Source organism: Squalius cephalus, assembly GCF_949319135.1.
Source record: "Squalius cephalus genome assembly, chromosome: 5".
In the NCBI taxonomy this organism is placed as follows: domain Eukaryota; kingdom Metazoa; phylum Chordata; class Actinopteri; order Cypriniformes; family Leuciscidae; genus Squalius; species Squalius cephalus.
The window spans coordinates 42,013,645-42,025,741 of NC_137126.1; the positions used below are offsets into that span (position 1 = coordinate 42,013,645).

The following is a 12,097-nucleotide window of genomic DNA, read 5'->3' on the forward strand; positions in this document are numbered from 1 at the left end:
ACTCAGTAGGCAGTGTTACATGCAGGTGGCCAGTGTGTGTGTGTGTGTGTGTGTGTGTGTGTGTGTGTGTGTGTGTGTGTGTGTGTGTGTGTGTGTGTACATGCTAGCATGATGAGCAATGCTGCCAGACGTTGAGCTGTCTTCCCATGATGCCTAACCAAGCTGCCTCCAATACAAAAACACATTTGTGTCACACCAGTTTACCATTGCAAACACGTGTACATGCTCAAACATACCGGGAACAACAAGTTATAAAGGCTTTGTGGATGGGAAGGGCATATTTCGGTATTTAGCATAAAAGTATTGAATTGTTCTACACTAACTAGTATCTGTAGGTTTGTGAGTGTGATCTATTCTGGGCATTATTATTATTTTTTACTAAATTTATGTATTTATTATTTAAATGTTTTAAATTAAGCAAGCCATTTGTACTAGGTTTACCTCAATATTTTTGTGTGTGATTGGCTGGTGTATAGCCTAATAGTTAAAGATCTGGACAGATCATTTAAAGATTGCGGGTTCAAACACCAAAAGTGTTCAAACCACAATATGTGTTTTGTCATCATTAACTCACCTTGATGTAATTTAAACTCTAAATGTTCTTCTGTGTAACACAAAAGGAAAGTTTCTAATAAATATCCTGGTCACTCAATATTGTGCAAGTGGATGAGGACTGGGGCAGTCAAGCTTCAAAATTAATAATAAATAAAAAAACACACACACACACACTATAAAACATTCAAAACTACTGTAGTCCTCAACACTTGAATGCTAAAATTCTATATTAAAAAGTCAAAACATGTTGGGCTATGATCATTTAAAAAAATAATGTTTCACTTCAGAATGCTTGGAATATGGTGCACAACAAGTCTTTATGCAAACATCTATTCAAACTCAATCAAGTAAGAAAAAGTCATACTGGTTTAAATGACGTGAGGGTGAATAAATGATGACAGAACTTTCACTTTTGGTTTAACTAATCATAAAGCCACTTTTTCTGCTAATGACCCTCACTTGACCTGGACAAGCAGTCAGTGTTTAATCCGCTCCATTCTGTCCACAGGCAAAGCAGGTAAATGCCGGGCCTGCTGAATGAAGGCGAGCAGAAGCACGTCGCCATCAGAGGTTCTGTCTAACTCATGATGCCGTCGTCCACGCGGAAGGGAGCAGTGAAAGACCCGGATGTGTCCAGCCTCTTTTTCAAAGATGACCCGGAAGAAGTCTTCTGCGATCTACACGAGATCGGCCATGGGAGTTTCGGAGCAGTGTACTTTGTGAGTATAGAAATGTTGAGGAAAAGTAAACTTTTTTCTTTTTTTTCTTTCGCTGCATCTGTTACTAGAATAGGGGGAAATGTGATGATGATGTCATTGATAATGTCAGTGTATCATTTGCATATATTTGCATCTCAATCCATTACTCTCTCCTTTACCTACAGTGTACTTTTCAAACTCATTTTTATTAACTATTTTAAAATACTGACTTATTGTCTCTACATTCTAGTAATATTTCTTCTCTTTTTCTAAGTTCTGTAGAAGACGAAAGGCACATAGTTGAGACGTAAGACCAGAATAGCTTTTAATACCTAAGCTCGATGAACCTTTCTTTTTTGTCTTATTCTCCCCTTCAGTCAGTTCTTAACTGTAGTTAAACTTGGAGCCCGTCATTTCATTTTCGAAACTGCACCACAGTGCAGCAGTTTTGTCAAATACAAGAACTGCAGCCTCATGACAAGTTCTTGTGCATTTCTTAATCTGGGAACTTATAGTATAAAGCCTTTGATTCCAAATCTGTGGCAAGACTGGAATCCGTCGAGCAAATCCCCCCCTTCTCTCTCATTCTCTCTCTTTTTCTCAAATACACTGACTCGCGTGCACACACTCACTCACTCACATGCGGACTGCCCATCCAGATGTAGGGCTGGTCTCGAGGGGAAAGAATAACTAGGAGACGCTGCTCTTAAGACAGATGTTCAGTCCGTTTAAATGCGAGGGCCAGCTGGCCCCATGTTGTAGAAAAGACTAAGATTACTCATGTCTGCCATACAGACTTCTGTTGGCGATTACAATTGACAAACAATGGCATTCCTGACTTAACAAGCACGTTCAAAATTTTTTTTTTTTTTAAGATATTAATACTTTAATTCAGCAAGCACATTAAATTGATCAATAGTGACATATTTGGGGTGAAAAAAATCAGTTTACACAAAAATAAGCAGCAGCACAACTGTGTTTGATAGAAATAAGAAATGTTTCTTGAGCATAAAATCAGCATATCAGAATGATTTCTGAAGGACCATGTGACCCTGAAGACTGGAGTAATGATGCTGAAAATTCAGCTTTACCATTACAGGAATAAATTACATTATGAAAATAGAAAAGTTTTTATTTATTACATTTTTTATTTTGTTCAATTGTAATAATATTCCACAATATTACTGTTTTTATTTTATTTTTCAAAGATGCACAATATGTATGACCATATCATTTAAGGCCAGTATTGCCTTTAAGTTTTCCATATTATTGCAAACGGATAATATTTTACATGCCTGGTTTAAGCAGTACTAAACAGTAAAAGCCAAAAATAGTATAAAATAAAAAATGTTTTTGGTTTCCCACAGGCCCGAAACTCCTATTCCCACGAGGTGGTGGCCATTAAGAAGATGTCCTACAATGGCAAGCAGACCACTGAGGTGAGAGACAAACTCTACTGTCATCAGCTCTGATAGTTTGACTCTATATTTGAACGTGTTAGTGTTTTACTCTCCATATAAAGCAGCTCTTCAATGTTAAGCAAACCTTCTCCTAATGTCCTTCACCTTGTAGATGATAAAATCAAAACATTTATTTATTCAGTAGTTTTTGGTTGCTGTTGTAACAGTGTGTTTGGCTATATTGTTTCAATGTAAGTTTCCGCTGAGTGGATGGATGGATGGATGGATGGATGGTTATAAGAATAGACAGAATGACGGACGGACGGATGGATGGATGGATGGTTATAAGAATAGACAGAATGACGGACGGATGGATGGATGGATGGTTATAAGGATAGACGGATGGATGGATGGATGGATAGATAGATGGATGGATAGATAGATGGATGGATAGATCTTGTATTGTCTTGTTGATCTAGTATTGTCTAAGTAGATCTAAGATCTTGTATTGTTTTGTAGATCTAGTATTACTGGATCAAGAAGCACTTGATCCAGTAATACTATCACTTTCTCTTCTATTCTATTTAATAAAAAAAAATTATAGATAGATAGATAGATAGATAGATAGATATATATCTGGGTGGGTAGATGGTTATAAGTATAGACAGAATGATGGATGGATGGTTATAAGGATTGATAGATAGATGGATGGACGGACGGGCGGATAGATGGATAGACGGACGGACGGACAGACGGGTGGATGGATGGTTATATGGGATGGATGGGTAGACAAAATGATGGACGGACGGATGGGTGGATGCTCTTTAGTTATCGGTATCGAATATCAGTAGAAGCCAAAAGTATTGATGTTTAAATTGTATATGTGTGTGTTTCTTTGGGTTCCCCTGTTCAGAAGTGGCAGGACATCATTAAAGAGGTGAAGTTTTTGGAACAGCTACGACACCCAAACACAATTGAATACAAAGGCTGCTACTTGAAGGACAACACAGCATGGGTTTGTACTGCCATTAAGAGTTTTCTTGGTTCACAAACATGTTGCTATTTATAAGAACTATTTTCAGCTTAGTTTACTCTAAGTTTATTCCCAGAATTACCTAACAATTAACCATGCCTGCTTTTCCCAATAATCTTGTCTGCGTTTTTCATTCAGCTTGTGATGGAGTATTGTCTCGGCTCTGCTTCAGACTTGTTAGAGGGTGAGTTCACACTTAACTCACACTACACACACTTTCATGTATGCAAGTACAATGTACACCCCCAGTATTCATTCACACAGAGGAACAGTAATTATTAGAGCTGTCATGTGTTTTTTAGTCAGTGTGGAAGGCCTTTATTAACCACATCCCTGACACGTTATAAAGCCCATTGTGTTTTATTTCCAGTGTCACTACCAAACTGCCATTGCATTCATGTTTTTGTTTCTTTCAGATGTTGTCATGGCAACATGCACAGCTTTAATGATAGACTGTTGGTTTCAATTATCGCTCCATATGTGTGTGTGTGTGTGTGTGTGTGTGTGTGTAAAAGAAGAATTTAGAATTTCCAGTTTAACTTGCCATTGTCATTTTATGAGTAATTTAGGCTGTGTCTGATTTATTCAAGGCCGTTTTCCAATCAAGTTCTCAGTCCTTTTCTATAAGAGTATCTAAATGTCATGTCTTTGCTCTGTGTTTTTGACACTTTTTTTTTCTTTTTTTGACCACCACACTTATAGTAACAACAGCAAATGTTGTTATGCACATGTTAAGATGTCATCAAGCATCTTTCTTTTATTTTTGTCTAGTTCACAAGAAACCCCTCCAAGAGGTTGAAATTGCTGCCATTACCCATGGTGCCTTGCTAGGACTGGCTTACCTACATTCCCATAACATGATACACAGGTGAGTCGCCACCTGACTGATGCCCGTTTGCACATTATCAGCATCCTCAATATGCTCCAATATGCAATATTCTTTTTTTTTTATGCGTTTATATGCTTACCATAAAGCACTGCTATTTTCCGATTTTTTGCCCCTCTAACTTTGTTTGCAGTGACCATATTTGCTTTTTTTGTTTTGTATTGTTTTTAATTTTCAGCATTGGTCTGACTAGAATGATATTATTGGAAATGGATTACATCAACGTATCTATTTTTTTCACATTTTTCTAATTAAGTGTGTGTGCTCTTCAGTTTCAGGTTTCAAAGTACAAAATCATTATAATTATGTAAAGTACTAGTCCATGACACATCCGCATATGTCAATACCATTTATTGGCACTATATTTAACTGCTTTACGGCATGCAAGTTCTTATCTGCTTTGTTATTTTTACTTTTGCTTTCTTTCTAATTTTTTTATTTATTTTCTTTTACAGTTATTTGTCAGCATTTGTAGACTAGATTGATATCATTGGAAAGTGATTAAATCAAAGCTTAATTTTTTTCTAGTTCAGAGTGTACTCTTCGGTTTCAGGGTACTAAACCGTTATAATTACACATCCGCATGTCAGCATGCCATTTTTCGTCATGCTTTATTGAACTGCTTTACAACGTGAGTTCTTATGTTTTATTAGCTTCCAGTAATACAGTGCTATTTTCACTTTCGTTTTCTCTCTGCGAGGTGTTTTTTGTGTTTTTTGTTATTTTCCTGAGACACTTGCCATTGCATAATGTGGTAATATGATACTACAGTATGCCTGTACTGTCTGTCTGCAACACTCTTTCTCTCTCTGTGATTTTGCTTAGAGATGTGAAGGCTGGTAATATCCTGCTGACAGAGCCGGGTCAGGTCAAGCTGGCTGATTTTGGCTCCGCTTCCATTGCCTCTCCTGCCAACTCCTTTGTGGGAACCCCATATTGGTTTGTACCACACATATTGACATTTAAGATGATGACACATCCTGATAAATCAGGGGTAATTAAACAATTGTGTGTTTTTCTACCACAGGATGGCCCCAGAAGTGATTTTAGCCATGGATGAGGGTCAGTATGAGGGGAAGGTGGACGTCTGGTCTTTGGGGATCACTTGCATAGAGCTGGGTAAGTGTTTTTAAACTTTATATTTCATCCATGTTCTGGTGTTTTAAAGTAAACCGATGTTTAGAAGCTGTGTTTAACCATTCACTGTGTGTTGTTACATCAAAACTATGGCTGATGCCCTTTGACCTTTATTCATAATTCAATATGACTGTTTTCCTTATATGTCATTGTATTTTGTATTTATAATATCATAAATTAAACATGATAGATGAAAATTTTACCAATATTTTCTTTTATAACAAACAGATGTGTAATTCTCCTATCATTTGATTTATTTTAATATTTTGAGGACTTTTTTTCCCTTTGTGATTTCATAACATGTGATCTGTATGATCTCATTTTAATTAATTTAGAACGCGCTGCATTTACAAAGTATGCACGTTGAAGCCCAATATTAGTACTAGTATCCCAATATTGGGACACTTTACAAAATCATAAAATTGTGTCTTATTTTCACATAAGAGAATCATCATGTACACCCCCGCTAAGAACATACATTGAAATGAAATAGTATTGGCATAATCGTATTAACAAATAATGTAGCTTATCATCCAGATGTTTTCTGTAGCATATGTTTTACTGTTTTTAACATGCTATGTTTTTTAACACTATTACTAAATTTGCATATGATTCAAGACTAATTGCGATTCAGCCTAAATATTGACATACCATCTGCTTCTGATTGGCATATGTGCATATTCATTCAAAATGTATGCAATGACACATTTGTTTTTGATTTCTTACACCCCTGCTGTTTTCTAGCTGAACGCAAGCCTCCCCTCTTCAACATGAACGCTATGAGTGCCTTATACCACATCGCCCAAAACGACTCTCCCTCCTTACAGTCCAATGAGTGGTGAGTGTCCTTCTACACAATCGCCAAACTGAAGTTGACTCACTCGTATAGATATATACAGTATGTGTATACACTCCTACTCGTCAAACATACAGTATGTACTCTCTTAACTATGCACTCCTCTCACACTTTAAATGTGTTATGCAATAACCCTGACCGCATCTGCCAGTTCTTCACAATTCCTGATCTTGTGCATTATTGCACAAGCAAACTTTCAGTCACTTCATCTTTCTGACCTGCAGCAAAGCCAAAAGCCTGCTGGTCTTTCAGGCCTTTAGTTTATGGATCTGGAAATTGGAAGGCTGTCTGAATGGGCCAAAATATTGTTGAGGGTGTCACAAAGTTAATTTGACTTCCTTGTTTTTCATAGTGTTTTCTTATGTGGAGGAGATATGTTCACATTACACATGACTTTGCAATACTTTTGCAATACTTCACAAAACTAGAAGGAATCCTTTCAGTAATAGAAACAGAGAAATATTTTTTATCTGTGCACGTTATTCAAAATGTCATATTTTTTCACCAAAATGCAATAACTTACTTTATCCCTGAAATTGCTTTTTTGTGTCTCTGGGCATTCTTGTTTTTCTAATCAATTGACCATTTATATGATCCCCATAAATTCCTACAAAAATTAAAAAAATCTATTTAATATGTAATACAATATACCCTACTGATGTACAGTATATATAAAGGACTATATATATATATATATATGTATATATATATATATATATATATATATATGAACACTGACATTCAAAAGTTTGGGTCAGTAAAAAAAAAATCATATTTTTGTGAACCTGTAATATTTTTTTCCCCTTTGATGAATAGAAAGTTCAAAGGAACAGCGTTTATTTGAAATAGAAATCTTTTGTAACATTATAAATATCTTTACTTTTACTTTGATCAATTTAATGTACGCTTGCTGAATGAAAGTATGAATTTTAAATGGTAGAATATAAGAATGGTAACATTATATACACAATTATTGAAACTGAAGTAAAATAGATTCAGAAGGTTTCATGATGACTAAGTATTGCTTCAAACTTCAAAACTGCTTCAAAAAATGTTTGCACATTCAGTACCCTACAAAAGTGCATAATACTGTAACTGTTGCATGTATTTTGTGAAGGTCGGATGCATTCCGGAGTTTCGTTGACTACTGCCTACTAAAAATTCCTCAGGACAGACCCTCCTCAGCAGAGCTCCTGCGGGTGAGTAATTGCATACACACCATGTTCACACATGCAGGGGAAGTTATCATGTCACTTGTAAAGTCACTCATAAGCATTGCTCATCTAAGTTCAACCACGACTTCTGAGTGCCCACACACTACTGTTAATTCACTCCCACTTTAAGTCACGCTTTCAAACACTCTCTGTAAACACACTTGCTGGGGGAAGGCGAAATACTCATGTGATACTAACTCACAGATTGTTACATTTTAGGCACAGAAATGTAAACTTCTTATGTAGCTTAATCTCGTGTACTTAGAACTTTAACAAACGGCATATGGTCGGGTCTACATTACAGCTGATTATGGCAAGGAACTGTTGAATTAGACAGGAAGAGACCGTCTGAGATATAAAATGGTAAACCAGAGTTTTAGTTTTTACATAAATTGCACAATTCATAACATAGCGCAAGTACATTACCATTCAAAAGTTTGGGGTTAGTGAGACTTTAAAATGATCAAAAGTTTTACATTACATTTACATTACAAGAAGTTCTATTTCATAATTGCTGTTCTTTCATCAAAAAATCCTGAAGAAAAACAAAAATTCATGGTTTCCATAAAAATATTAAGCAGCAAACTGTCAAACATTGATGATATTAAGTTTCTCGAGCACCAAATCAGCACATTATAATGATTTATGAAGGATCATTTTAGACTGAAGACTGAAGTAATGATGCTGAAAATTCAGCTTTGCCATCCCAGGAATTATTGTAAATAATATATATTAAAATAGAAAGCAGTTTTTTTTTAATTAAATTGTAATAATATTTAACAATTTAATGTTTTTAGTGTATTTTTTATCAGATATTTGCAGCCTCAGTGAGCATAACACCGTGTCCTAACCAGACGCCATGCGATAAGATCAAAATCAAAATCAATCAAAACCCACAGCCAATCAGAACAACGTGTGGGCAGAGTCTCGCAGCAAGTGCACAGCACCAGAGAGTAACCTTCACGGCAGTCGCAAGAAAATGGAAAAGTAGGCTACATAATCAAATTCACAAATATTACACCATTTAAACATTATTAAAAATACATAGGCTACTTAGTTACTAAAACAATCTTTGCCAAAGAATACACTTGTTTGTTCGCACTTTGAACGTTCTTGTTTTCATTTTAGTTTCAAGATCTGAGGTGAATTATCCATTGTTGCTTTTACAGCTACAAAGCTGTAATATCACTAAATGATATTCAAAGTCACATTACACGCCTTTAACATTGAATAAAGCACATAAACAGTACCTGAGATTATCATTTTTTTGTTCCAGCCGCGATGTCGCAGAAACCGTTTCTAAAATTTAATCGTTGCGTGTCGTCGTCGCGGCTGGTTAGGACAATAACTCTGATTAACATGGAAAAGATACCTTTTATCGCGCATCGTGGCGTCGCGTGTAGTTAGGACACGGTGTTAGAGATTTCTTTCAAAAACGTACAGACTCCAAAACTTATGAACAGTAGTGTACATGTTACATTCTCAGCATTTCTGTCATCTAAAGTTATGATTTATTTGTGGCACATTTGAAGGAAACTCTGATGTCCTTTTAGAGAGTTCCCGCCCTAGTAACATACACCCGCACATTCATAAACCCCATCATGTGTCATTCGTAAAAACGTCAATATCTTCATTTTTATAGAGATAAAGATGCTCCTTTGCAGCTGGGGAGTGCACTTCCTCTTCGCCATATCTGTCAGTACTTCCTGCTCTCATGACAGTGGGTTCCTTACTCATCCGTCCCTGCTGACTCACACACATACACGTTTTCATTTGCACAGCCAAGCGCTCAACCCACAGAACATGTCATTCTGCTGTTTTTTCATTTGCTCACTTCCTGTGCCAGCTACATCCTTGGAGGGTTAATAAAAGCAAGAGGATTTTTTGATTGTGTGTGTCTTACTCAACTAATATAACCATGACTTTCTCTCAACCGAATCACTGGAGCTGTAGGTGGACATATTGCTGCGTGGTGACTAATGTTCATGATATCATGCTGTGGTGGGAGGCTTATGGATTTTATATCATCACCAAAATAAATGTGTGGTAGAATATAGCACTACAGTGGGGATATGGGCAATTATTGGCTGTGGGTTTCTCTGGATACTGGATCATTAAGGGATTGTGTTGCCGAAGTGATTCGTTTGTTTGTTTGCGCTTTGTATGGGTCTGTTTATGTGGGTGTATGTTGCAGGTTACGGTTGATCTTGTTGGTGGACACAGGTAAGCCTATTTAGCACTGAGAGCTTAGTGGCATGCTAGGCACGCACTTTCAGGCACAATCTCACTGTGGTGGGCGGCCCAAGGTGGCATGGGATACCGGGGTCTCTTCTGTGGCCTAGGTTGGCACTGGGAAAAAATGAATTTCGACCCAGTTTTGGTCTCCCATTCCTTACTAATACTTCAAGTCTGGCCTTTCAAGCTCCTTAAGACCAAAAAGAGGTCATTAATCTGAGTCTAGCATTAATTTATTCTATTCCCACCATTTGCTGCTTCCCAACTGCTGTCTTAATCTCACATGGGGTCTAAATCCACCTCAATTCTTGACCTACAGAGGTCTTGTCGATTGAGAATATCACTCGCGATCTGACAGTTAGAGCTGGAAGACTTCAGATTATGTAATTTCCTCTCGTTAAAAGGGATAATCCTGTAGATTAGTTTCCTCCCGTGCTGGTCAGTCACAGATGTCCGTTTAGAGTGGCGAATGCTTATCTATGTTATCACTGGGAAGCCGAGCTGTTAGCTGTAACTGTCTTTGGCGGGCTTAACGGTTGACCCGTTTGCTCTGCAGTGCTTTACCAGCTCGCAACACAGACGCGATCTGCTTAAACTAAATGCATTTTCAGCTAAATTTGTAATTCCTTTCCAAATCACTCTCCATAGATTAAGATTCCAGATCTCTCACATGATTGAGAGTGGTAACATTTATCAACAGTTATTGAAACCAAGCAAAGTTGGAACCAGTCCACTTTGATTAGGCCTACGAGATCGGTTTACGCTTTAGATCATTTTATGTTTGTCAAATGAAAACTTTTTTAATGTTTTTAAAAGAAGTCTCTTATGCTCACCAAGGCTGCATTTATTGGATGAAATATACAGTAAAAACAGTAATATTGTGAAATATGATTACAATTTAAAATAACTTTTATATTTTAATAAATTTGTTGTGATTTTAAAAAGCTGAATTTTTAATATACATTATTCCAGTCTTCAGTGTCACACGATCCTTCAGAAATCGTTGTAATATGCTGATTTGGCGCTCAAAAAAATATAAAATCTGATTATCAATGTTGAAAACAGTTCCTAATATTTTTGTGAAAACTGATATTTTTTTCAGAATTCTTTGATGACTGGAAAATTTAAATAAAGAGCATTTATTTGAAATAGAAATATTTTCTAAAATTATAAACGTCTTTACTGTCACTTTATTTTATCACTTCATTGTATCCCTTAAAACTAATCTTTGATTACCAAAATGACATATTTATGAATATATGATGGTTTATGGTTATATGAATATGCAAATTAGCCCCGCCTCCACTCACACCAGCTCAGAGATCCACTTGTTGATGGTCACACGTTGTTGTGATTGATTACAAGGTAGTTTGTGACGTCAGAGACACCAGCGATTTCAAACCGTGATTTTGAGACTGCCTTTGGTTCACTGCAGTTTTAAGGAGAAAATACTCAGCAATGGTGTTGACATGTGAATTTGCACATAGTTTGTCTGAAAGCATATCAAAAACACCACATATACATATAAACAACATTTAAAAGCTTGGTTTTCACCACAGGGGGACTTCTTACTGACCCTAATCTTGAATGGTAGTATATAAGAACAGTTTATGCTTTAAGTGACATGTTGTCAGATGAAGAGTAACTTTCATTAACGTCAATAAACCAAGGTAGGTTCCACTTCAAAGGCCCTGTTTTCACCTGGTATTAAGATGCGTTTTGGTATATCGTATCTCAAGTGGACGCTGTTAAATACCGGTGTAAACGGGGTCTAAAACGTTTTGAGCTTGTCCACTTTCGAGCACTTCCAGAAGTAGTCAAAAACGCATTAGACCGGATTGCTTTCGTAGTGTAAACGCTCATGTGGTCGAAAGCGCTCGAACAGCCACAAAAGACCTCCAACTCTCCACCTACTAACTTAATGCGGAAACATTATGGGAAGCGCTCTAGCCCGGCGGGATTTAAACTTTGTCAGCTGGAGACCCAAGTTTGGTTTGAAGACAAAAACATACCAAGCACAAAGTTCTCTCTCCATTCCTGATTTCTAACTCGCACTCTCTTGTCATGTCATGTCATAGTCTTG

The 12,097-nt window shown here is 36.7% G+C and overlaps 1 protein-coding gene across 3 annotated transcripts in view; it reads left to right on the forward strand.

Annotated features, from left to right (window-relative positions):
• Window positions 1-12,097, forward strand: part of taok3a (TAO kinase 3a) — a 67,703-nt gene that overhangs the window by 39,252 nt on the left and 16,354 nt on the right. For all 3 annotated transcript variants that reach the window (XM_079871553.1, XM_079871552.1, XM_079871554.1), the window contains exons 2-10: window positions 1,064-1,274; window positions 2,621-2,692; window positions 3,567-3,668; window positions 3,825-3,870; window positions 4,458-4,554; window positions 5,398-5,511; window positions 5,600-5,691; window positions 6,454-6,547; window positions 7,683-7,764. In XM_079871553.1, coding sequence (XP_079727679.1) covers window positions 1,140-1,274; window positions 2,621-2,692; window positions 3,567-3,668; window positions 3,825-3,870; window positions 4,458-4,554; window positions 5,398-5,511; window positions 5,600-5,691; window positions 6,454-6,547; window positions 7,683-7,764 — 834 coding nt within the window. In that variant the 5' untranslated portion in view covers window positions 1,064-1,139. The remainder of the gene's footprint in view (window positions 1-1,063; window positions 1,275-2,620; window positions 2,693-3,566; window positions 3,669-3,824; window positions 3,871-4,457; window positions 4,555-5,397; window positions 5,512-5,599; window positions 5,692-6,453; window positions 6,548-7,682; window positions 7,765-12,097) is intronic.